At 38.6% G+C, this 26,977-nt stretch overlaps 1 protein-coding gene across 1 annotated transcript; it reads left to right on the top strand.

Moving 5' to 3' along the window:
• The first annotated feature begins 21,533 nt into the window (after positions 1-21,533).
• LOC306894401 (uncharacterized protein) lies at positions 21,534-25,501 on the top strand. The gene is made up of 2 exons (XM_079456920.1): positions 21,534-21,651; positions 23,582-25,501. Exon 2 carries the CDS (start codon positions 23,584-23,586, stop codon positions 25,021-25,023), a length of 1,440 nt encoding a protein of 479 aa, XP_079313046.1. The 5' UTR covers positions 21,534-21,651; positions 23,582-23,583; the 3' UTR covers positions 25,024-25,501.
• Positions 25,502-26,977: the final 1,476 nt, after the last annotated feature.

The following is a 26,977-nucleotide window of genomic DNA, read 5'->3' as shown; positions in this document are numbered from 1 at the left end:
GAAACCAGACTTTTGGATGTGCGTGTACTCGCCTCTGGATTCCTTCTTTTCGTCTTCTTTCTTGGGCTGTTGTGTCCAGGACAGTTTACCATCAGAGTTTAATCCCACTCATGCCATATTTACACATGATTTACACACAAACACTCTTGTATATCCCTTCTATTTTAAATAACACATATGTGGGGGTTTTAAGTCACCTGATGGAGGATGTTGTCGCTCTCGGCAGCTACATCACCACTGAAGGAAAATGTCAGCCTCAGAAAGGTTCGTTTTCTGTGCCTTAAAACTGAAAGTACAAAGTCAACAATAAGATACAAATATAAGGGAAACATCAAGAGGGCACCAATGAAACAAGCTAGACCACTATATGTTGAGAGAAGAGGGTTAGTGTACTTTTTTTATATGTGTGTCAAGTATTTGCCAAAGAGGTGTGTCTTAAGTAGTTTTTTGAAGGTTGTGAGAGATGTGCTTGATCGGACCGCATTGGGAAAAATGTTCCACCAGGAAGGAGCCGGAAAGAGATTTAGTGTGAGTGTAGGAGGGTGTGAAAGTATGCCGGTGCAGATCCAGTGATTGGCCTGTATGCAAACATCAGTGACTTGAATTTGATCCGGGCTTCTACCGGTAGCCAGTAGAGAAAGATGAAAAGGGATGTCACATGAGCCCTTTTGGGCTGTTGGAAGACGAGGCGTGCTGCTGCGTTTTGAACCAGCTGAAGTGGTTTGATAGCCTTTGCAGGAAGACCAGCAAGGAGAGCATTGCAGTAGTCCAACCTTGAGATGACCAGGGCCCTGGACAAGGAGTTGTGCCGCATGCTCAGTGAGGTAGAGTCTAACCTTGCGAATGTTAAATAAGGCAACCTTCTGATCACAAGCCCAACGCTCTAACCACCAGGCCACAGTGACTGATCAAATAGGCCAGTTGTTGGTATAGGTTTCACTTGCTGCCAGTAGAGGTGCTATTTAAGCTATGATATGTAATTAAAAGTTTGTGGAAGATACATTTACTTGCTAGTTTTTGTCATTCATTATAATAAATGTTTCTACAAAATGTCTACAAAACAGTGCCATTTTTTAGGAATTACGTTTTCCATAGACCTCCAATTCACAAAGAGTGAGATAATTTGTCTGTCCAGGCATGACCAAATTCACATAACGTCCCTCCATTGCAGCACATGAGTAACTGATGGGGACACAAACTTGAAAACCAGAAGTAACAGCACATCTGGAGAGAGAGAGAGAGAGAGAGAGAGAGAGAGAGAGAGAGAGAGAGAGAGAGAGAGAGAGAGAGAGACAGAGAGAGAGAGAGAGAGAGAGAGAGAGAGACAGAGACAGAGACAGAGAGAGAGAGAGAGAGAGAGAGAGAGAGAAACAATGAATCCCTAGAGAAGCGTTTAAATCAATGAATCTGTATTAAGGTGTTTAACTGAATAACTTTACATGGGATTGTTGTTTCCATTGTTGTCCAGTGAGTTTCCGATACGAATCTCTGCTCCGTTGGTAAATTCAGGACAGCAGATTGGTTTAGGAGCGATGATCACTGTATTAATCTCATAATAATCCAGAAGATCCAACCTCCACCATGGGTTATTCTCAACTGGTGTACCAGAGCAGTGATCTGCTTCAACTGCGCCATATGTTACACCATCTATGGCTTTTTGCGCTACCCAGTTGAGATGTGTTGATGAATGTGTAGCTGTTCCATTCAATGCTAAATTCTCTAGAAAAAACATTGACAAAACAAAAAACGGAATATATTCATTACATTTAGGCTTTTTGCAGACGTTATTATACAAAGCAATTTACATAGCATTATCCTATACATTTATACATAGGTATCTGCAATCCCCTGGGATCCAACCAACAAACTTGCGTTGTCATAATTAACCATAAAAAAATCATGAGTTAAAAATAAGCCCCTGTCTTGCTATAAGGACTGAATTATTATTCATAACTTGATATATTTTTGCATATGAAGAATTAAAAGAATGTCTTACCTTTCAAACCACCTGCAATGGAAAGAAGCCCTGCTGAGAAATATTTCAACAGCAATTCACATTAATAATAAGTTACATTTTAATTTTATTTATATAGCAATGTGCATTGTTCCAAAGCAGCTTTACAGGAGAAAATAAGGAAAACCGAAAATCACAAAAAGGTAAAACACAGTACATGGTGTTTATATAACTAGTTAAATGATTCTAGCAAATAATGTCTAATGTCATCAGTCTCCCGGTGGTTTATTTAGCATATTTTGAATTAAGTGAATGTTTGGCTGTAAAGATGTGTCTTTAGTCTAGATTTAAATTGGGCGAGTGTGTCTGATCCTCGAATAGTATCAGGAAGGCTATTCCAGAGTTAAGGTGCTACAGTTGATAACATTGGGGTTATGTGATGGTATTTTCTGGACCTGGTTAGAACTCTGGCAGCTGCGTTCTGAACTAACTGTAGTTTGTTTATTGATGATGCAGGACAACCACTAAGTAGCGCATTACAGTAGTCAAGTCTTGAGGTCTTTAGTTTCCTAGTTCATTGGAGTCTAAGTTTGGTTTCTTCATAAGAGGCTTAATGAATTGTTACAAAGTCAGTCATTTAAAAAAGTAGTATAAAATATCTAAACAGGGTTTCCCCCTGGCATGGGCGACATTGGTGGTTAGGGCGCAAAATATCCGTAGGGGTGCCAGACGAGAGGGCAGAAAGACACGATATGTGAACAGCTTCTTGCCTCATCATGTGGTGATTTTAATTCTTTATCCTAAGAAGTTAATTACGCATTTGTAATGGAGACCAGCTAATGTGTCTTTCAGCTAGAGTCCGAGTCAAGTCTGAAGTCTTTCAGCTAGACTCTCAAGTAATTTCATGCCATATTGAAAAAAGTCTCATACTCAAAAATCCTATTTATAAAGTTGTTTTATATAGAGAAAACTTATGATATTTGGAATACCAGGGACTACATTGGCTAAGTGAGATGAAAGATGGTATCGCAAGTTGAATTATCTTTAAATCCATCTCAGGATATTAATTTTTGATATCAACAATTCAATTTTGAATAGTAAAATTATAATTCTTGATATCAGAAATTTCATTTCAGCTAGTAAAAAACATGATTCTTAGACTAGTGAAATAACACAAGAGGCTGCCATAATTTTTATATCAATGATTACATTTTCACTAGTGACATTTTTCATTCTTGATCTCAATAATGTCTATCAATCTTGCCTAGGGCAACAACAGAGGTTGAGCCAGCCCTGGATTTCAATCTTTGTTATATGAAATGACATAAGCTGTACTCACCAGAAAGTAAAATCAGATGAATGAGTTTGTCCATGTCATTGAGATCCAGAGATGACAGATGAGAGAGAACCGAAGAGAATTGAGTTTGGGTCGGAGAGAATGGGTTATGAGCAGAACTTAAATATAAATATGAGTCCTCCTCTTTCCTATCAATACCTCAATACATCCCTCTGGAGATTTGATTTTCAAGCTCCACCCTCATTACATCATCACTGGCAGTTTGATGAATTTGTTTAACATGTCATTGAATCTTAGAAAAGCATTTATTTTCCGGCTATTTCAGGTCAAATTAACAAATCAGATACAAATGTAATACTAGGAATGGACCTAAAGACTTTACCTGGGTTAAAAAAAAGGATCAACGGGTGTCGGTTTAGTTTACTTCTAGTTTCAAAATCACAAAACATGCAAACAAACATGAACGTGTTTCTATGTTTCACTTAAACACAGTTTATGGTGTAAAAAAGTATTGAACATCAATTTGCTGATATCAGAAAAGTAAAGGGAACACGAGTCCTGTGAAACTACCTCAGACTGACCCGGCTGTGAGTCAGCGGCCTTCTCAATACTGAATGATTGTTTGTTTGATGATCTCTTTTGATAAAAGATTCAATTATTTAGTTTAAAACTGACTTTAATAACAGTAGTTTCCATTATCTAGGTTTTTTTTGTGTTTTTATGCAACAGGTCAAAAACATAAAACTTTTTGCTGCCGGAAAATTCCTGTTGTTTTACTGGATATCTTACAGTGATAGATTTTTCTTTACCCAAATTATTGAAAGAGTATCAGTATCCCTCTTCGTGACATCATTAACATTTAAATTCAGGAATGGGTTGTTTTTCTATTGTTGTCTTTATACTAAATAAATTTCAAATGTTCCTCAACATTCTCTGTCTTGAGCTTCATCAATAAATCAATCAATCAAACTTTATTTATAAAGCTCTTTTAAACAACCGAAGTAGACCAAAGTGCTGTACAAAGAACATATGCAAAACAAATCATAACAACACAACTCATACAACACAAAAATTCAATGTGAAATAAAATTGAGAACAAAACCTATTTAAACACATCCTAACCCTAAAAACAATAAAATAAACAAAATGTCAGAGAAAACGCTGGACTCACCGACACTCAACCAAGTCTCAGTCACATCCCAGAGAGGTGAAAAATCCCTTGGGATAAAAGATTTGTTAGCTAGTGATCTACTCCAATCCTGGCAGGGCCCGACAGGTCTACAATGCTTTCCGAGTTAATGTGTTTCCGAGAGACCCGGCACAGGGGCCGCAGGTCTTTCAGGAGAGCAAGGAGCGTGGGCCTGGAACTCCTCAGTCGGTCCGACGACAGGTAGCCTACCAACAAGGCGTCGATAGGGTCCAGCGATCAAGACGTGTCCCCGCTCGGTACTTGGTCCAGGAAATAATGGAAAGGTGTGCCAGCCAAGCCTTTACCCCGGTGAAGGTGTCGTTTACGCCGGTGATGTAAAGCCGTAAAACGGCAGAGGGAAGCTGGGATCTCAAACAAGAACGGGGGCAGTGTATTTTGTCCACCATGATCAAACTTAACAGTAAGTCGAAGATCCAGTAAACTTTGGCGCTCATACACCAGTAGAGAGTCAACATGTTGAACAACGAGTGACACAAACAGCACAAACACACACAATGACTCCAGGATGAGACGGCGGGCCACACACACTGGCGCCATCTTCTTCCCCGGAAGTAATCATCATTTAAATGGTTAATAAAGATAAAGGATGACTGAATGATATATAGAAATAATTGAGATCGTCTGCTGTACAGAACACGAAAAGACATGATCAGCATGTAAAGATAAATGAAACCATGTGTTTTGTGTAACACAAATGAGTCTGACCTGATTTTCTATGTTTGTTTGGGTCTGTTTTGCTTGGAACTCATTTGTTAAAAGAAGATGAACTTGTATTTATTATGTAAGAAATAAACATCAGTGCTTTTCTGCAATCAAAAGAAAAACTGGATGATAATTTGGCATCTGCATCATTGGATACTGTATAAGACAACTGAAAAACATGTATTGTAGTCTTGGATTTGGCTTAAGCTTTGTCAGTGGTCAGTGGTAAGAGCATTGTGTTAACAACGCAAGGTTGGATCCCAGGGGATTGCAGATACCTATGTAACATGTATAGGATGATGCAATGTAAGTCGCTTTGGGTAAAAGCGTCCGCCAAATGCATAAATGTAAATGTAAAAACGATAAATGAGAACTCGCTGTTTGTGTCGGTGATGTTGAGAGATTCAAATCAAAGAAATGCAAACCAAAAGGACAAAGAAACCTGCTGTTGCGGCTCGCAGCTTTTTAACTTTAACCTCAGGGGAAATGTCTCCGGTCATGACAGCATCACATGAATCTACTCAACGTGTTATAGAGACCAGTGGAAATGTAGATTTTTCACACTGAGGCTCTCAGATGTGACTTCAGTGGAGTGAAACATGATGATGTTGATGATTTCAAACTTCTAGAAGATGTGATAAGAGAAGAACTTCCACCAGTTTATCACAGATTCATTTGATGTAAAACTGAATGTGAACAACAGAGCAGATGTGATTCTGATCGATCACTTGTGTCAGTGTGTGTTGGCTCAGTGAGTGGTTGTGTGTTTGTCCCCGAGTTACAGGCTTATTGCTGGAAGAGAGCTCGAGTGCGTCCATCATTGCCAGTGGATGGTGTCATGGTAATACTTGGGAATAATGTAGCTGGAGGTAGGGTATGGCGAGATGTAATCTCACCGCCTGTGGTAGTGCCCATTTCATTGGTCGAAAAATCGGATGTACTAAAGCAAAAATTCCCTGAAGTATTTATAGCATGTACTGTAACCTTCTAGGAGCACAGAGTAAAATGGAGAAACATTTTGACAAACATACAGAGGACAGGTGATCAGGGACCCGTTTCAGAAAGCAGGGTAAGTGCAAACTCAGTGTAAGTTAACCCCAGAAAACGGGATACTCTGGGTTTTCAGTTTCAGAACGCGAGGTATATCAAACCCGTGACCGCGGGGTAAGTCAAGCCCGTTTCAGAAATAGAGGTATCTTATACTTAGAGTGAGTAACCATAGTAACCTACTCTGTGAACCTAACCTGGTTGGGAGCAGGTTTTATTCCACTAACCCGAGGTTTGTTACAATCTCCGCCCCTTTTAGAAGCGCGAGCGGTGTTGAAATTGCCTTCGCCGTTTGTTTATTCATTCGTTTTCCTTAATCGCACACAAGTTCGTAACACAGACATTAAAATGGCATGTCCGTTTATTCAGAGAGAGTTAAATTTACGTCAGGAGAGAATATATGGTGAAGCCCTGTTTGGATGTTTTATCATATCCGGAGGATTTCTTATTTGAGCGATACAGTTTTTCTTTACAGTCCATTAAATATATTCACAATCTGCTTCATCCTTACATCACAAACCTCACTCGTCGTGGCTGCGCTCTTACATCTGTCATGGCAGTCGTGGCCTAATGGTTAGAGAGTCGGACTCGTGACCAGAAAGTTGCCAGTTGGATCCTCAGGGCCGGCAGGTGACGACTGAGGTGCCCTTGAGCAAGGCACCTGACCCCTACTTGCTCCCCGGGCGCTGCAGTGATAGCTGCCCACTGCTCTGGGTGTACGTGTGTTCACCACTTGCTGTGCGTGTGTTCACTACTCTCTGGATGGGTTAAATGCAGAGGTCACATTTCAGGTATGGTTCTCCATAACTGACAAATAGGTCACTTTCACTAATTTTCACTGAGCAGATTCTCTGTATGGCTTTACGTATCTTTGCTAATGGAAGCTTTCTATATAACACTGGGGATGCAGAACATGCAAGGCAACTGTATGTAGAGCAGACAGAAAAGTGTGCATCGCTCTCAAGCACTTTTTATACATTTGTGTTAAGTTTCCTGTGAGAGCCATCAAAGAGGAGTTTCATAGGACTACAGGTGAATGGTGAACGTCTATCTGAATTAGGCTGATCAAATAAATGTGGTCTTGCTGCCACCTCTGGAATTAGATAATAATTCAAATACCCTTTAGGATTTCCCATTGTGATTGGGGGCACATTTAAAAGGTCCAACTTGCCCCGTTCTGTGCGGGCTTCGAACTGCCGTCGGTCAGAATGAGAGACGGCGCTGTAACGAGGAGCGTAAAGACCGCAGTCCCTATAGCGTCTGTCGCTAGAGCGTCTCTGTTGGTCGGGGAGTGAGGCTTACACACTGCACAACTCTTCACTAGCTGGCCTCCGTTACACAGCTGGAGCAGGGGCAAGCATGGCCAGTTTTCTGTCTTCTACAGCCACAGTGCTCGGTTCTCATGTCCTCATAACTTTCAAGGCCAGTTTATTAAATATATCAAACATTTCCCAGTCAGGCATCCTACAAGCAAGAGCATTTAAACTCACCGGACTGAATGATGTTTGTATATTTCATTTTCAGCTGCTGCCATGTTCTTTTTATTGCAGAAGAATTGCACCTACATGACAAAAATCGTAGGTATATATGTTTATATAGTAGCGATTATCTGAGTAAATCAACTCAGAGTTCATATTTTAACTCAGTGTTGCTTGAACCTCCTTATTGAAACGGGTCCCAGATCAGACACGGATAACACTTGTCATAATAAAAAGAACATGATAAACACTGGGTTGGGTTTATGTACAAAAACACAAAACAAAACTGCGTGCAATATTAACACTGGTCAATGCAAAAATGGGCTTTAGTCAGTAAATAAAAGAAAAACTGGATAATAATTTAGCATCTGCATCATTGGATACTGTATAAGACAACTGAAAAACATTCATTGTAGTCTGAGATTTATCTTAAACTTTGTCAGTGAAACCGGGCCAATATATTATTTTATCAAACAGAAAAAACGATAAATTGTTTGATACACAATACCAAAAAATGGTATTGTGTTGGTGCAGATGGGATTACAGAGCGAACACTGAACCCAACAGCACTGACACAAGTGATCAATCTGAATCTCATCTGCTCTGTTTTACACATCCATGAATCCAATGAATCTGTGATAAACTGGAGAAAGTTCTTCTCTTATCACATCTAGAAGTTTGAAATCATGAACATCATCATGTTTCACTCCACTGAAGTCACATCTGAGAGCCTCAGTGTGAAAAATCTACATTTCCACTGGTCTCTATAACACGTTGAGTAGATTCATGTGATGCTGTCATGACCGGAGACATTTCCCCTGAGGTTAAAGTTAAAGAGCTGCGAGCCGCAACAGCAGGTTTCTTTGTCCTTTTGGTTTGCATTTCTTTGATTTGAATCTCTTAACATCACCGACACAAACAGCGAGAACAAATCAAAAATCACTTACAAGTGACTTTGGGAGTGAAATTCTCGAGAGCGTGATCCAGAAGGTGCAGAAACTATTTACATTTATAAAACGATCAGTTCTTGTCCTTGATTCTGATTGGCTGAGCAGAGTTCTAAGCCGTAATAAAATAGCCCGATGCTTCTTGGGGCTTATTGCTTTAAAAGACAGTTCACACAATAATATGCAAAGGTGCAGCAGACTGGATACCAAATCTCATGGAGCTGCATTGGATGCTAATTGGCTTTTATTCATTCTCAGGATATGAATTTTTGATGAAAGTGAATACAATAATTCTTGATATCAAGAATGGAATTTCTACTAGTAACAATTGCTATTTTTGATATCAGTAATTACATTTGCTTATGTGAATTCTTGGAATCAAAAATTTTATTTCAACTAGTAAAAAACGTAATTCTTGATATCTGTAATTGCGTTTTTACTAGTTAAATATCACAATACACTGCCATTCGAATTCAATATCAGATATCAAGAATTCTTTTTTACATGTTAAAAATCTTTCAGATATCAGAAATGCAATTCTTACAAAAAAAAAATTATGTCAACAATTAACTTGATACTAGTAAAAATTATAATTCCTGATATAAATTACATTTTCACTAGTTGAAATGCTCATTCTTGATATCTGTAAATGAATTTTATTATTGGTATTTCTGATATCAGGAAATAGATTTCAGATATTAATAAATCTGAGTGTAATTGTTGATATCTAAAATGGCTTTCTTACTAGTAACAATGACATTATTGATATAAAAGATTAACATTGTCACTAGTGAAATTTAATGATATCAGAAACTGGCATTTTTACATGTAGTAATTCAATTCTTCATATCAAGAATAGACATTATCACGAGTGATCACACCATTATTGATATCTACAATTATGTTTTTTACTAGTTGGAATTGCATTTCTGATAATTCAAAAATCATAATTCACTCACCAGATTGTCACTTCAAACCTCTATGACTTTCTTCTGCAGAACACATTTTGAAAATTTTGGCTACAGAAAACCTTTGATCCCCGTTCCCATGCATTAGATTTATGTCCATATAATTATATGGGAAAGGTTATTGGTTAAACATTTTCATAAGCTCTTCCTTTGTGTCTTGAAGACAAAATCACCTTTAAAATGACAATATTGTTTAAGGTAAACCATTCCTTAACAGGACAAAAGGAATAATGGGTTTGATTACACTTGTTTGGGATGGTAAATGACAGAACTGGTATCAAAAGGTTTAAGCTTTGGCCCAGATAAAAACATTTTCCCAAACTTCACAAATTTAAACCAAACATTTGTCATTCCTTACATTTGACTTTATTTCAGACATCAGAGAGGTGGAAAGATATGTTAAGGCCAGAAAGGACGATGTTGCTTTTGGGTTGGTGTTGTAGAAGCTGGTGTAACAGTCGTGTCTGGTTGAAATCAAGGAGGCAGATATCCAGACATGGTCACATTCACAAAAGACTAGGACATGGGACAAGAGAGGAAAACAGGGATTCCCTGCCATTGCATCTGCACACTGTAACCCTTTACTGTAAATTTACAGCGAATTTCGTACAGAATTGTACTGTATTTCCATAATACAGCATTAGGCTGTATCTTTTACAGAACAGCTGTAAATATACAGCACATTTCAGTTTTCATTCCGCTAAATTCGTAATACAGTATCATACTGTAAATGCATTGCATTGTGGGATCGATTTTATTCGCGCTCAATTCGGATGAGACAGTTCAGGAAAACATGACGTGCCAGCGGTTCTGACAAATATTTATTCCTTCGCTGTATATAAAGAGTTTTTGTGAATTTGTAATGAATATTTAAGCCTTTGTGAGCTTGGTTCGTGTGAGCTTCGTTTTGTGTAAACTTTTGTTAGCTTTGGTTCGTCTAAACTTTCGTTAGCTTTGGGTCGTGTGAGCTTAGTTTCGTGTAAACTTTTGTTAGCTTTGGTTCGTCTAAACTTTCGTTAGCTTTGGGTCGTGTGAGCTTAGTTTCGTGTAAACTTTTGTTAGCTTTGGTTCGTCTAAACTTTCGTTAGCTTTGGGTCGTGTGAGCTTAGTTTCGTGTAAACTTTTGTTAGCTTTGGTTCGTCTAAACTTTCGTTAGCTTTGGGTCGTGTGAGCTTAGTTTCGTGTAAACTTTTGTTAGCTTTGGTTCGTCTAAACTTTCGTTAGCTTTGGGTCGTGTGAGCTTAGTTTCGTGTAAACTTTTGTTAGCTTTGGTTCGTCTAAACTTTCGTTAGCTTTGGGTCGTGTGAGCTTAGTTTCGTGTAAACTTTTGTTAGCTTTGGGTCGTGTGAGCTTAGTTTCGTGTAAGTTGCCTGTGTGACGCTGCAGAAACTGTTAACTTGACATGAACTTCATGAAGACAGGAGGAAGAATATCTCATGCGTCTGTGACCAAAAGTGGATTTTAGAGAGTGTTCAACTGATTGATACGGTAAGACAATCTATATTTATTTATTTATTTATTACGTTCGGATTTCTACATTGTTTACACGAATAGTTTCATTTTGCGAACGTGGTTTTGTACCGCGAAAAATACCCACTCCACATGTTTACCAAGTATTTCACATACGCAGCATACCATTTCAGTTGCATGACTTGCTTTTATATTGATTTATAAATACCTCGACGATAAAATCACCGGTTCCACCTATTTTGCAAACGTGGTTTTCTACCCCACATCAATACTAGCAATACTAAATAAAAGCAATACTTTACCAATTAACTTCGATATTTCACATCATACCATTTCAGTTGCATGACCTGCTTTTATATATATATATTTGTATATACCCCGAAAATATAAATCACTTTTCCCACCTCTTTACGAAGTAACAATCACATATAGACAACATTTACATTGTCATTTGGATGATCTGCTTTTTATTAATATGTTTTTTTCTTTTCAGGTTTTATTATCTGATGACAATCCAGTGCTAAAGTAAGTGCTGTGTCTAGTCCACGTGCAAAAATGCCATGCTGTCAGTTCTGCGATGATTCTTTTGAATCATTGTCAGAATTTTGCCAGCACATGAAAATCCATAGTCATGTTCCAAATGTGGTATTCCTGATTGCTCCAGAAAATTTAAAAAGTTCACTGCTTTCAAGGCTCACATATTCAGGGATCACAAAGACAGGCCCTCAAAGACATCTTTTGAGCAGTTAGGAATTGATACTTTAGTGTGTGATATTGGCACATGTCAAGAAAAGTGCAGTGATTTGAAAAACTTTGTTTTACACTTGAAAAATCATATCAAAGAAGGCACCAGAGTGCCATGTCCATTTACATGTAATAAAAAATTTTCTGTAGCATCTACATTGACTTCACATTTATCCAGAAATCATCGAAACTCTTCAGCAGAAAGGTTGCGTCATAGTATACTGCAGTCAAATGTTTCAGTACAAATTTCGCATGGTGAGGCATCTAACATGTCAGAACGCCCACATCCACAGCCTGAATTATTTGATTGTGGCAATGGCATAGAGCAGTTGGAGAATGCACTTTTTCACAGATAATGGAGATGAATCTCTTTTTTTGAAAAACATGTCTCTGTTTTATCTCAGGTTACAGACAAAGCATATTCTCCCATCCTCTGTGATTCAGTCGGCAATTGAGGGGATGCAAGACATCCATGATATTAGCCAGTCTCATTTGCTACTCAAGCTAGGGGAAAAATTGACTGCGCTTGGTATTTCTGAAAATAATGTAAAGAGCGTTGTTGATGTCTTGCAAACTGATGATCTTTTTCGGAGGTCTGATATTAATCCTCCTTCTATTATTTCAATTTACAGTACCAGGAAGAGGCAGCATGCACCCTTGAGTTTGTTCAGAGGTAAGTCATTATCATATTTGCCATTCATATATTTTAGACTGAATTGACACTAACCTTGTCTTGACAGTATTTGTTAAGGACTTCATTTTTTTTATAAACGTTTTGTACAGCTGACTACTGGGAATAACAATATGGACCTGGTTTCACACACTGACAAACACACAGTTTTTGTCTTGTTTCCAGTCCCCCCCAAAAAAAACTCACTTAGTTTGGATTTATAAGTACACAAGACATAATATCTCATCATATTTTACGTATCTAGTAAATGCATCTTGATTTAAGATTTTTTAGATATGTGGACTGGAAATCAGACGAAAAGAAAAGCATTTTTTGCAGTGCAGACAGGGCTTAGCTTAAGCCAGGGCCAGGCTTTAGTAAAATTAGGGTATTTAAAGGGATGGTTCGGAGTAAATGAAACCTTGGGTCATTCACCATTACATTGAGCCAAACACCCCGCCAGAAGCCTTTTTCCCCTTGACCGATAGCTCAACAACTATTTGCTCAAGGTCATGGTGGAAAGGACCCTATAGGTTGAAAACTTGCAGACTTTGAAACTTGCAGACATTTTCTTAAAAGTTGACAAGATTAATATATTATAAAGTGTTAAGTGTTCAACTGTATGTTTAAAAAAAAACAGCTAGCGTTTCAGCCAAAAAGTGTCTGGTCATTGCTTTTAAAATAAATGTTTTAAAACCCAGAGAATGTTGTTGGTTTCTATTTTCTATTTTCAAGTTCAATGTATAATGTTTTCCCTATAAAAATATATATTTTTTGATGTAGACAACAATATAATTCCGTAAAAGTACAGCGCTGTACTGTAAAAGCTGGTTACGGTATTCTGTAAAAATACAGTATGTGGCTGACAACCCAGCTGCCAGTATTTTACTGTAATTTTACAGTGAAAAGTTTTACAGTGCATGACATACTTCCCTCCCTGAAAAACAAACAGTCAAGTTGGCTTTATAGCTTTTAACCTTACACAAGAGCAAATTAACCATAAGTACCTTTTGTGTAACACCACATCCATTATAGGGTGTAGCATAAACAAGACCTCCATGAGTGTGTGAAGTGTGTCCACAGTTAGGCGGCAAATGGCCAAGAGGAACCGGTGCAGAACTATCTGTGAGAAATAAGTCCAAAGGTGATTCAATGCTGCAAATCTCGTTACACTTTTCATTAAGGGTCCAGTGAAATTTAGCGGTGAGGTTTCAAACTGCAACCAACGGGTCACCACAGGTTTCGAAGCACTGTGGTGGTAAAAGGCCTAACATGTCATTGTGTTCTGGTTTTCCCAACTTACCTCGACAAAGCTCAACTTGGTCCACACCAGAACCAAAGAGTTGCAAATTCATGACATCATTATCACACTTCAGCTTTGGAGACATTGCATCCCAGGGTACTTCAGATGAGCCTTCCAATGGTTCTTGCATTACAGTGCCCCTGGCAGATCTGTAATACAATGCAAGCGATTCGTAACTGACAGTTAAATGCTTTTGAATCCTTGAAACATGACATACAAGTACATTACATACCAGAGACGGTGTCGTCATCAATGGGGCTGTCAAAATCAGCAAACTGGTCATAAAGTCTCTCTTGATCTGACATATCAGAAAGCGTTTATCCCCTTCATCACTAGCTTCATCTGCAATACATTGCAAGCGATTCGTAACAAACATTTAAATCCATATACACAACAATGACAAAAGTAAATTTCATACCAAAGAAGGCGTCGTCATCAATGGGGCTGTCAAAATCAGCAAACTGGTCATTACGTGTCTCTTGATCTGACATATCAGAGAACGTTTCCCCTTCATCACTAATCATTTGTGCCCGAGACAAACTTCTGCATTGTATTAAAGTACTGAGAGTACTGACCGTAAACACAAGTAGAATAACAAATTCATTTCCTCTGCTTTTGCAAAACGCCATTATGTGCACAAAGATACGCTACTACATTTACATTTAGTCATTTAGCAGATGCTTTTATCCAAAGCGACTTACAGATGAGGAAACATTGAAAGCAATTATAACAACATAGGCAACAAAATACATAAGTGCATCAAACTAGTCCATTAAAGACTAGCACAGTACAAAGCTAAGAATAGTGAGGTTAGTAATTTTTTTTCTTTTTTTTTTTTAAAGGAAAGGGAAGAGAATTTAGGAAAAATCAATCAGCGACGTGTTGACGGAAGAGATGCGTTTTTAGGCGTTTTTTAAAGATGGCAACCGAGTCTGCTGATCTTGTAGCAGCTGGTAGATCATTCCACCAATGTGGAACAGATCCAGAGAAGGTACGGGAGAGTGACTTTTTTCCTTTTTGGGATGGTACCACTAGTCGTTGTTCCTTTGTAGACCGCAGTGATCTGGCAGGAACATAGATCTGCATTAGCGAGTGGAGATACGATGGTGCAGATCCGGTGTTGGTCTTGTAGGCCAGGAGCAAAGCTTTGAACTTTATGCGGGCGGCAACAGGGAGCCAGTGTAACCTGAGGAAGAGCGGAGTTACATGCGCTCTCTTCAGTTCATTGAAGACCACTCTTGCTGCCGCATTCTGGATCATCTGGAGAGGTTTGATTGTGCAAGCAGGAAGTCCAGCCAGAAGCGCATTGCAATAATCCAGTTTGGACAGGACAAGAGCCTGGACTAGGACTTGCGTGGAGTGCACCGATAGGAAAGGTCGAATTTTCCTAATGTTGTAGAAGATGAATCTACAGGACCGGGTGGTGCTGGCAACATGACTTGTGAGGTTAAGCCGATCATCGATTACCACTCCCAGGTTTCTGGCTGTGCTGGACGGTGTAATCGTTGATGAGCCTAGTTGAATGGCAAGGTTGTGGTGAATCTTTGGGTTGGCCGGGATCACAAGCAGTTCAGTTTTTGCAAGGTTTAGCTGCAGGTGATGATCCTTCATCCAAAGCGAGATGTCACTCAGGCATGCCGCGATGCGAGCAGCGACCGTCGGATCGTCCGGTTGAAATGACAAGTAGCGTTGTGTGTCGTCGGCATAGCAGTGATAGGAGAAGCCATTCTTCTGAATGACCGAGCCGAGGGATGTCATGTAAATGGAGAAGAGTAGCGGTCCAAGCACTGAGCCCTGTGGCATCCCCGTGTTGAGCTGTTGGGACGCGGAGACCTCATCTCTCCAGGATACTCTGAATGACCTACCCGAGAGGTAGGACTCAAACCATTGCAACACCATTCCAGAGACACCCATAGCACTGAGAGAAGCCAGGAGGATGTGATGATTGACAGTGTCAAAGGCAGCAGACAGATCCAGTAGGATGAGCACAGATGACATGGATGATGCTTTTGCCAGTCTCAGGGCTTCGATGACTGAGAGCAGTGCAGTCTCTGTGGAATGACCGGTCTTGAAACCAGACTGATTGCTGTCCAGGAGGTTGTTTTGCATGAGAAAGGAGGAGAGCTGATTGAACACAACTCGCTCCAGGGCTTTGGCGATAGTAGTTTGATGATTTGTGAATGTTTATACATTTTCTGTTTTATCCTGGTAAGGATATTCCTCTGTATACTTGGAGGTAAAGGTATATTTATTTAAAAATATTTTTTAAGAGAAAATATGTTCTTTATATTAGTTGGATCCTAAAACAACTGGTTTCTTAAAATATTGTAACTGTACATTCTTGAAAAGATGTAATTATTGATGTGTATCATTGTGTCATGAATGCAGATGTGCAAGATATTATTTTCTCTATCACAGAAAAAGTAATTGAGTCCCGATCGAGCCCCTGTAGAGTTTTAGGTCTATAACGTCCCTGTGCAAAAAGGCTTTAACAAAAAACAAATGTTGAACTGATTTGTAATAAAATAAAGGATATATTGATCTGTACATGAATACTGTGGGTCTATTTTACAGGCCATTAGCATTTGAAGAAAGAAACAGAATAATGTAGAAATGAAACACTGCTTCTTCACTGTATGAATGAAATAAACACACTGATTTAAAATAAAGATGTAAAAGAGATTTAAGGCTGGTGATTTAGATCCGACTGTTTACTTTCCATTAAAACACAACGGACTGTTTTCATGTGTTTTTGACGTAACCTCGTATTTCATAGTGAAACGCGCAGAAAGACACAATAGAGAACTTGCTTGTAGCCTCACGCTGTATGAGAACTGGAGTCTGTGTGCACGTCGACTGAGAAATCCAGAGAAACTTGAGAATTCTTTAGACATGTTGTATATTTAATTGGCATTCATCATGTATGACTACATATATTTGACTGTTTATTTATTAAAACAGAACACGGGCTGCATTTCTTACATATTTCTCATCAGTGTCATATAGACACACAGTTCTCGGTCCTGTCCAGCAGATGGAGAAAGAGGATTCTTTTCAAACACTTGAATCTTCTCCAGATCTCTGTCATGGGCTTCCAGGCCTGCTGAGATATAAAAGAGTCTCAAGAGGAAACGTTCAGTCCTCATGTACCACAGCAAATCAGTTTAACCACAAGAATCAAACAAGTGTACGACTTAATGAAATCATTTCTTTTAAACACATGGCTGTGGTGCGGTGTGAACCAGTCCAATGTTCAATTTCTTAAAATACACTCTAAAATGTGTACTAGCAAAATCAATTACAGATAGACATTGGCATACCATGTTATTTTAAATAATGTGTTATAAACATGAGATTTTCAGAGTTATTTAAATTAAGGTAAAGTATAAATATCTGCATCTTAGTAAAATACATTTAAGAGCATAGCTTGCAATTCCAGCTGTGTCCTCTTGCCCATTTCAATTCCTTTTTCTTCACTCCCAGACACTGTTCATGGAACCACCTGTCACAACAGTCACATTGGATCAAGCATGGAAAGGTTAAATTTCAACGAAATTATAAATATCTTCAGATTCCAAGTTACCTTATTTAATTGTATTCATTTATCCTTTATATTCAGCCTTTACTACACCAGGACAGACTAAAAAATTAGACCAAAATGTGAAATGTGAAAGGAAACAAACAACTCAGGGAGGCCCAGATCCAATTGGTTTTGCCATTGAACACATGGCACAGTTATTGGCCTCATTAAACACTAAACACTATGTAAACAGTTAAACCGATATATGTCATGATTCTGCCTAATCTTGTCTTGGTTTTCTGGTCTAGGGGCAGAATCATGACGGACCCACGTGTTTTATGTGGAGAGAAACATATTATAGTCAATCAGGACATAATATGTGTTCTCTCCAGTCTCGTCATTGGCCCCGCCCCTCTCGTTCCTAGTATTGCTTTCCTCCTGTGTCTCATTACCCACACCTGCCCATTGTTATCTCCTTTGTTAGTTTTCCTATAAGATGCCCTCATGTCTATTGTCTTGTGCTCGTTCGTTATACTTGTACCTGTTTCCCGTACATGTTTCCTGCCTTGTATGTAGTGTTCCTAGTTCATGTATGGTTTCAAAGTTCCTTGTTTGGTAGTCCTAGTTGTTTCTTTTTGCCCCCCTTGTGGGAAGTCTTTGTTTTCAGGTTTGCATCTTAGTTTTGTTAGTGTTTTCCCCCATCGAGGGTGTTTTTGTTCTTGTTATTATTATTAAAGTCCTTTTGTTAACCCCTTCATCCCTGTGTCTGCCTGCAATTGGGTTCTCCTCATCCACAATCACGACAGATATAAGCTTAAAAAAAAGTTTTGTGCAGCAAATTCGGCATTAAATTATTTTAATATTTTAAATAATTTTTGGCCTGCATGTATTTGTTATTTATTTATATTTATGTTACTACTAAATGCATAATTAAAATAACCCTACAAGGAAAATTAAACCCCAAATGTTATTTATTCACCCTAATTGTCTTTGAATTTTTTTATCTTTGTAGCTTTCATTTTGTTATTTTAATAGCAAATGTTCTTCAAAATATCTGTATGTATTTTCCGTTCATCTCACTCTCTCCTAATCTCTGTAATTGTTTTTTGCTTCTCAATTGCATAATTTACATCTCCAGCCATGAGTACATTCATCTGGGTTAATCATTGCCGCGGTTAAACTGCTTCTCCTTTATGCACCACTACCTTCTCCCCTGCTATAACTTACAGTGTAATGTATTTGACAACTACCTTTTTTTGGACTGGCAACGACCCTGGACTTAAATGTTAGATGTGTCTTAATCGAAAACAACTTGCATTGACATCTCTTAAAATATATCCGCGTGATTGTATGTTTCAACATTGTTTCATCAACAAACTACTTAAAGTCTCATAAGTAACAGAAACAAATCTGGTTTATACACAAATATGGATACGGTCTGTGTTGATGTTTTATGATTAAAATTCCTTTTATTTTTTTAAGTTGTACATAAAAAACTTGGAGATAGTTTAACTGGACAGAAGAGAAAACTAAAAACATTCATTCATTTTCTTCCGCTTATCCGGGGCCGGGTCGCAGGGGCAGCAGTCTAAGCAGAGATGCCCAGACATCCCTCACCCTAGACACTTTCTCTCGCTCTTCCAGGGGGACACCGAGGCGTTCCCAGGCCAGCCGGGAGACATAGTCCCTCCAGTGTGACCTATATGTCTTCCCCGGGGTCTCCTCCCGGTCGGACGGGCCCAGAACACCTTCCGGGGAAGGCGTCCAGTAGGCATACAAAGAAAAGGTTATGAGATGTGTAAAGATTTAATAGGTGAAATATTTTAATATTTTAAGATTATTTATCAAAACATTGAATAGGCAAAAAAATACTAAAACAAAAATACATTAACATACTCACGAGTGTAGCCGGTCAATTGAGGCATTAGAGTTTTTTTATTTTATTTTATTATATGTAATAAGAAATGTAATATAAACTGTTAACTTCAACAAAACTTGTTTTCAATGTACTATTTTCAATGGTTCCTATCGATTGTTGTATGTGGGGCCTTAATTAGTGGGACACCTAAGGAAATGATGTCGCTTCTCCTTTAAGCGCTCGCGCTCAGACTCATGCGAACAGGGAAGCTGAGGTAGTTTTTCTTTCTCTCATTTGTCTTTTATTAACTGATTTTCTGTAATGTAATCACTTTATTTATGATGTCAAAACACTGTTAAGCGGTTATGTCATAATGTGTATAAGTGTGATTTGATTATTTTCTTTTAACCGAGTTAGAGCCTCGTTTACACGTGCGTTTATCACTGCAGGAATGAGAGAGTAGGTCTTCTGGTATCTCCCTCATTGTGCCTCATTACTCTGTTTAAGGTGAATAAACAACACCAGGTATCATCACTTCAATCGTTGTGTGGTCGTGTTTCCATAGTGTCCTGTGGTTACCACCTTGAAGTCTGTTACACGAGCAAAGAGTCAAGGCCTAAACTGAGAACAAAAACAAATGACAGATGCTAAAACTTTTAGCATTTCATAGACTTAAATCATTGACACAAATCAGAATAATTAGAGGACAGTAAAATAATTAGATCTTAGTCATTATTTTTAACTAATTTATACGTATAAGCTTGACAAAAAAGGATATCATTGAAGTGAGGCGGAGTTAAGGAGTTCATCCCCTCAGCTGTGAATAAAAACACATCAAACTAAATGTTCTGTTTATAATGAAATGATTTTCTTGGAACAGGAAGTTTCCCTTCAACAACTGAAAATGTAGAAGACAGCATATATGAGACATTATTTAAATAAAAAACACCACATCAAACAAATATTGCATGATGGACAAACTGAGATTGTGGACTATGATACTGAGGTGAAATAATTTTCACAAAACGGGTAGTTTTCTTTATTAACACCTTTCTGAACATATATAAATAACAGTCTATATAGGACATTCAGGGTCATTTTATTTTAAAACATCACATCAGACAGACCTGATATTAAAACCAACCACCTTATCAACGGCCTAGAAATCACACAGAACCTTATAGAAACTGCATAGCAGTTAAGTTTCATTTCAAGGATTCTTGACGGTCTTGTGAACATGCGGAAAAGTGTCAATATTACAAACTAGAATCAACATTATAACGTAACGAGCCTTAATAATACAGTTAAATATAAAGCCTAGTTTCCTTCAGTATAATATATAATATGGTCTTGACATGATGCACCTTTTCTGTCGGATCAGATGAATTCAGAGGGATTTGGTGTGATGTATTCAGAGTTGAGTCAGTCTTAGCACAAGAGATGAACACAAAACACAGGAGCACAGTGAGGAAGATATAACAATGATAAACATATGTTTAGTTCATATATACTGAGACTTAAAATCCTGATTTGTATGTTTGTCCTGAAAGGTTTGTTTCATTAGTGACATTAGCCTAACAGTGAAAACACATCCATTGGTGTTAATAGAGCTGCCGGTCTTCTGCTGATGATCATGAACGTTTTCTTTTTCTTTCAGTATAACAGACACATCAGTGTTAACAGCTGTCATTATTCTACACCCATAGTTCCCATTTTCACCTCCTTCATTATGCTGATATCTTAAACTCTCATGGAAATGTCCTCACAAAACAGATGTTTGTGTTTTAAATAGGCAGAATTTGATATCGATTTTAAAAGCTCAAAACTTCTGTGATTTAAAACACCAGACAGTTTTATAACCTGAGGGTCTTGTTGTAACCGGTCAATAGACTACAGCGCAATATTTTTTCATGATAATGTATCGATAGTCCAACAGCTACAATCTATAATATTTTGAATTGTGTTTTATCGTCATATATGCTACAGTACATATGGCCAATGTCTCAAGAGGGAGCAGCATGACACCAGAGTGGGAAACTTCAAAGAAATTGAACATTGTTAGATGTTTTTATGACAACTGCTCTCACTTTGCTTGGGTTTCTGTAGTTGATTTGTGATGTGGCCGAGATGTTTTTGTCATTTATGTCACACATGGAGATAAATGTTGGTATTTGATATAGTGGACAGCATCTTGGTCAACAATTGTTGTTTTTAGTGATGTTATATAAGTGAAGCTGAGTTGAGTTATTGACAATGTCTCTCTAACATCTCCAGTTCACACCAACAGTGATTGACACCTTCAGTAAAGCTCCTCCTACATCAAACCACCAATAAATACCAGAAAGCAACAAGCAGAAGAATCACTTCAGGTGTAAGAACTGAAATCTTCACACAGTTGTTGGAGTTTGTGGAAGAGAAGCTTGAGAACACGAGAGATCCAGAACTACACACAACAGAAACTCAGAGGACTAAAGAACACAGAGGTTGGTTTCTGTTTTTAAATCTTTATTTCTGACAGTGGAGGAATTATTAAGCTTTCATTTATCTGATAAACCACAAATGCAGAAGATTAGAACTGAAAGTGAATCACTAAACTGCATCAAATGATCATAACTTGATCTGGTTGTGATCTGGTAAAGGTTCAATAGAATCACATGTTTGGCTATAAGGTGACCATCGTTCTGCTTTGAGTTTGTAGAGCACAGCATTTTGACCCTTTTTCACATTTTCATCAGTCTGTTTTTTTTTATCGTCTTATTGAAAAGAAAACATGCATTTGTTCTTTTACTCGACTACATGAGACACAGTCTGTTGGTTTTTAGTTGTTATTCTTTCTTTTACTCGACTATATTTTTGGGGGCATCGTTTCTGCTGTACTGAACTTAAAGTGACAGCAGCTTTATAAATCACAGTCTGTTATTATTGTTAATAAAACAACAAAAGACAAAGAAAATCGTCACTCAATGCTCTTGACTGGTGTGACTCTAATAAGGATTGATCTATATTCAATTTATACAGTGAAGACTATGTAGTGTTATTTCACATCTGATGACTTTTATTTTGTACCTGAAGATGTTGTGCATTGATTCTTGATTTATACTTGATTCATTCAATCCAAACCACTGAGATATCATGGCAGTAATGATTTTAATTATAAAATACATAATTCTGTAACAAAAATGATTATAATAAACATAGATTTGCTCTCTGGATTTACAAAATAAATAATTTACAGTTTTCTTTCTTTTTCTGCTGAAAATGTCATTTCTGTACATTCTGAGTTATTTTTATGTTGTAATTTAAACAGAGTAAAGTTAAAATATTCTCTTAGGATGTGGTCGTCTTTAGGGATGCACCGATACCACTTTTTAAGGATCGAGTACGATACCAATACTTTTTTCCCTGGTACTCGCCGATACCGATGCTAGTTTTTTTTTGTTTGTGGCAATTTTCTACGAACAACACAATGAGACTAATGAACATATCAGCATCTTTGTTTTTAACAACTTCAACTCATATTATGAAAAAATAAATCAATCTTACGTGCCAAGCGCGAATGAAGCGTTAAGAGAGAAGACTTTCTCGTGCGCACGCATTACAATTTCCGATGTAGGTAAGGCTGTTTTGCTACTGTTGCAGATGTGATGGTAATTGCCTGTGTTTTGGATCTTCGTTCATAGACATCGTTGCGGTGCGATTCACGCGAATGAGGCGGCGTGAAGTTCGCGTTATTCGCGCGAGTTGAAAAATCTGAACTTTGGCGAAAATTAGCGCCGCGTTAAGCAAAAATGAGCCTGCTGTAGTAGTGACGTGATTATGACATAGCGAGCGGAGGCAGAAATCTGAAACTACAATGAAGGACTGCGCCTCTGGACCCAGACACGGCGCCGAACGAGTCTATGTTTATCTTCAGCCTTCCAGCACATACCTGCCTGCTCAACAAAATCCATGTCCGCCATTTCGCAATTAGACGGGAGCCGCCTGCCAGAAGCCCCTCCCATGACGCGAATTCCACGCGCGAATGAAGCGAGTAAACTTACAATGTTCAAGCGTCCAACTACTCACGAATAGCACAATTTAGGTGTGAACACTCTTTATTTAGCACAATTTAGGTGTGTCTGCTACGGCAGGTGTCTCTGTGTGAACTGGAACATTCCGTCAATTACGTCACGTGAGGTATCGGTCTTTGGTATCGGGGAATTTTTATGAGTACGAATACATAAGCTTGGTATCGGGCCCGATACTGGTATCGGTGCATCCCTAGTCGTCTTATATGGCAAACACTTTCATCCAAAGCAATACTCAGTGCACTGAATGACTGTGTTCGCTGAAAATGAAACTGTGATCTTGTCTTCTGCTGTTGTTTTGTACAATTGTAAAACTGTGTTTAACAGATAGTTTTGTTCACTTCAGATATGATGGAAGAGAATAAGGACAGTCAAGATGAAGTAAAAGATGCCGATCAGAAACATCAACGTGCACAAAGATTCCAGAAAGTTTCACTGGAAGAAGCTCTGAGAACAGGAGACAAAAAGAGTGAAAAACAGCACATGAGAATTCACACCAGAGAGAAACCTCACACATGTCTACAGTGTGGAAAGAGTTTTACACAAACAGGAAGCCTTAAGATTCACATGAGAATTCACACTGGAGAGAAACCTCACTCATGTCTACAGTGTGGAAAGAGTTTTACAGCTACGAGTAACCTTAAGGCACACATGAGAATTCACACTGGAGAGAAACCTCACTCATGTCTACAGTGTGGAAAGAGTTTTACAGAAACAGGAAGCCTTAAGATTCACATGAGAATTCACACTGGAGAGAAACCTCACGCATGTCTACAGTGTGGAAAGAGTTTTACAGCTACGAGTAACCTCAAGACACACATGAGAATTCACACTGGAGAGAAACCTCACGCATGTCTACAGTGTGGAAAGAGTTTTACAAAAACAGATCACCTTAAGACACACATGAGAATTCACACAGGAGAGAAACCTCATGTATGTCTACAGTGTGGAAAGAGTTTTACACAAACAGATCACCTTAAGATACACATGAGAATTCACACTGGAGAAAAACCTCACGCATGTCTACAGTGTGGAAAGACTTTTACAGCTACGAGTAGCCTTAAGGCACATATGAAAATTCACTCCGGAGAGAAACCTCACACATGTCTACAGTGTGGAAAGAGTTTTACAAAAACAGAACACCTTGAGAGACACATGAGAATTCACATCGGAGAGAAACCTCATGTATGTCTACAGTGTGGAAGGAGTTTTACACAAACAAGTCACCTTAAGACACACATGAGAATTCACACTGGAGAGAAACCTCATGTATGTCTACAGTGTGGAAAGACTTTTACAGAAACAGGAAACCTTAAGATACACATAAGAATTCACACTGGAGAGAAACCTCACGCATGTCTACAGTGTGGAAAGACTTTTACAGATCCGAGTAGCCTTAAGAGACACATGAGAACTCACACTGGAGAGAAACCTCACGCATGTCTACAGTGTGGAAAGACTTTTACAGATCCGAGTAGCCTTAAGACACACATGAGAATTCACACTGGAGAGAAACCTCACACATGTCTACAGTGTGGAAAGACTTTTACAGAAACAGGAAGCCTTAAGTCACACATGAGAATTCACACTGGAGAGAAACCTCACGCATGTCTACAGTGTGGAAAGAGATTTGCAGCTACGAGTAGCCTTAAGTCACACATGAGAATTCACACTGGAGAGAAACCTCACGCATGTCTACAGTGTGGAAAGAGATTTGCAGTGTCGAGTGACTTTAAGACACACATGAGAATTCACACCGGAGAGAACTCACGCATGTCTACAGTGTGAAAAGACTTTTACACAAACAGGAAGCCTTAAGACACACATGAGAATTCACTGAAGAGAAACCTTTCGCTGGTCATCAGTCTTTTGCGTGACTTCAGTGTGGAAGGATTTATGAGTAACCTCAAGAAGGATACGAGAACTCAGTGCAGAGAGAAACATTTCACAGTTGAAGAAACACAAGATAACACTTACTGTTCTAGTTGTGTTGGTCTTTAATCTGTACTGTATCATCATACATGTTTTACAGGAGACTGCATGAAAGAAATGCATCAGTTTAAGCTTTTAAACAACTATTTGTTCTGTATTTAAGTTCTAGTTGTTTAAACCATAAACACTTAATTAAAGTTTTAATCAAATCATTTTCTCTTAGAAGGTGTTCATCTTATATGGCAAACACTTTTATCTAAAGCAATACACTGCACTGAATGACTGGGTTCCCTGAAAATGACATTTTATGTTATTTATTAATAAATGAACATTGACATTGACCAAGCAACGTTAAAAATAACGTTTTGTAACTTGTTTTGTAAAAAAATATTATGTTGTTTAAAATTTGATCAAAGAAAAACTTATCATATTCACTTTGAAGCCAAAACTCATAGCTCCCATTTCTGGGGGGAAAAGGGACCAGAATCCCTTTATTGTTACTCATCATAAACACAAGTGCAACAGTATAGGTGAAGTTCCGACCAACATCGCAGTATGACAGATAAATGTCAAAGATAAGTGACAAATGTAACGTTAGGATATTGAATTGTATTTCAAGTGGAACAAAAACACTTCACTTACAAGCCATTTCCAAAAAACATGACAGTAGAACTACTAATACGCACTAAAAAATGTTGGGTTCAAAATAACCAAGAAGCCATTGGGTTAAGTAAGCCAACAGTTGAGTTTACAGTAAATTGACATCATTTTACATTTACATTTATTCATTTGGCAGACGCTTTTATCCAAAGCGACTTACAAGTAGTTTTGATACAGTGGCACATTACTGCAGAGCAATCAGGGGTTAGGCGCCTTGCTCAAGGGCACTTCAGTCATGACCTGCTGGCACTGAGATTAGAACCGGCAACCTTCTGATCACAAGCCCAATGCTCTAACCATTAGGCCACATTTTTATTTGTACAATTTGTTTAAAACGATACAATGTACTATACTTTTGGTGAGGTTGGCATTTCATATTTGCACTGAGAAAGTTCACATGTCTAAAAGGTTCAAAATACATAAATAAATAAAAATAAAAACATACATTACATTCAGAACTCAAATTGCATACCACATTCAAATAACGCATGCTCGGAACACAAATGAGCATTTACATAACACAAATTTAAAACAAGTGCACATATCGTGCCATATTCGTTCCAACCCTAATCGAAAAATACATGTAGATTATATTAGATTCAACTTTATAGTCATTACACATATACAAGTACAGGGTAACGAAATGTAGTTTAGGTCTAACCAGAAGTGCAATTAGCAAGTGCAGGATATACCCTTCTTTGAACCGCCATCTTAACGTGGTGGAGGAGTTTGAGTACCCGAGTGACCCTAGGAGCTATGTTGTGGGGGGCTATATGCCCCTGGTAGGGTCTCCCAAGGCAAACAGGTCTTAGGCGACCGGTCAGATTAAGAGTGGTTCAAAAATCCCTTTTGATGCTCAATATACCAAGGACCGTGACGTTGCCCGGTATGGCGCAACCGGGGCACCACCCTGGAGCCAGGCCCGGGGTTGGTGCTCGTATGCAAGCTCCTGGTGTCCGGGCCTTTCCCCATGGGGAGCGACGTGGGGCCGCCTTCCAGTGGGCTCACCACGTGCGGGAGGGACCAAAGGGGGTAGGTGCATAGTGGATCGGGCGGCAGTAGGAGGAGAGTGCCTCGACAGCCCGATCCCTGGACACGGAAGCTAGCTCTAGGGACGTGGAACGTCACCTCGCTGGCGGGGAAGGAGCCT

Source organism: Barbatula barbatula (genome assembly GCF_947034865.1).
Source record: "Barbatula barbatula genome assembly, chromosome: 5".
In the NCBI taxonomy this organism is placed as follows: Eukaryota; Metazoa; Chordata; class Actinopteri; order Cypriniformes; family Nemacheilidae; genus Barbatula; species Barbatula barbatula.
This window is presented reverse-complemented; position numbering and strand designations above follow the sequence as displayed.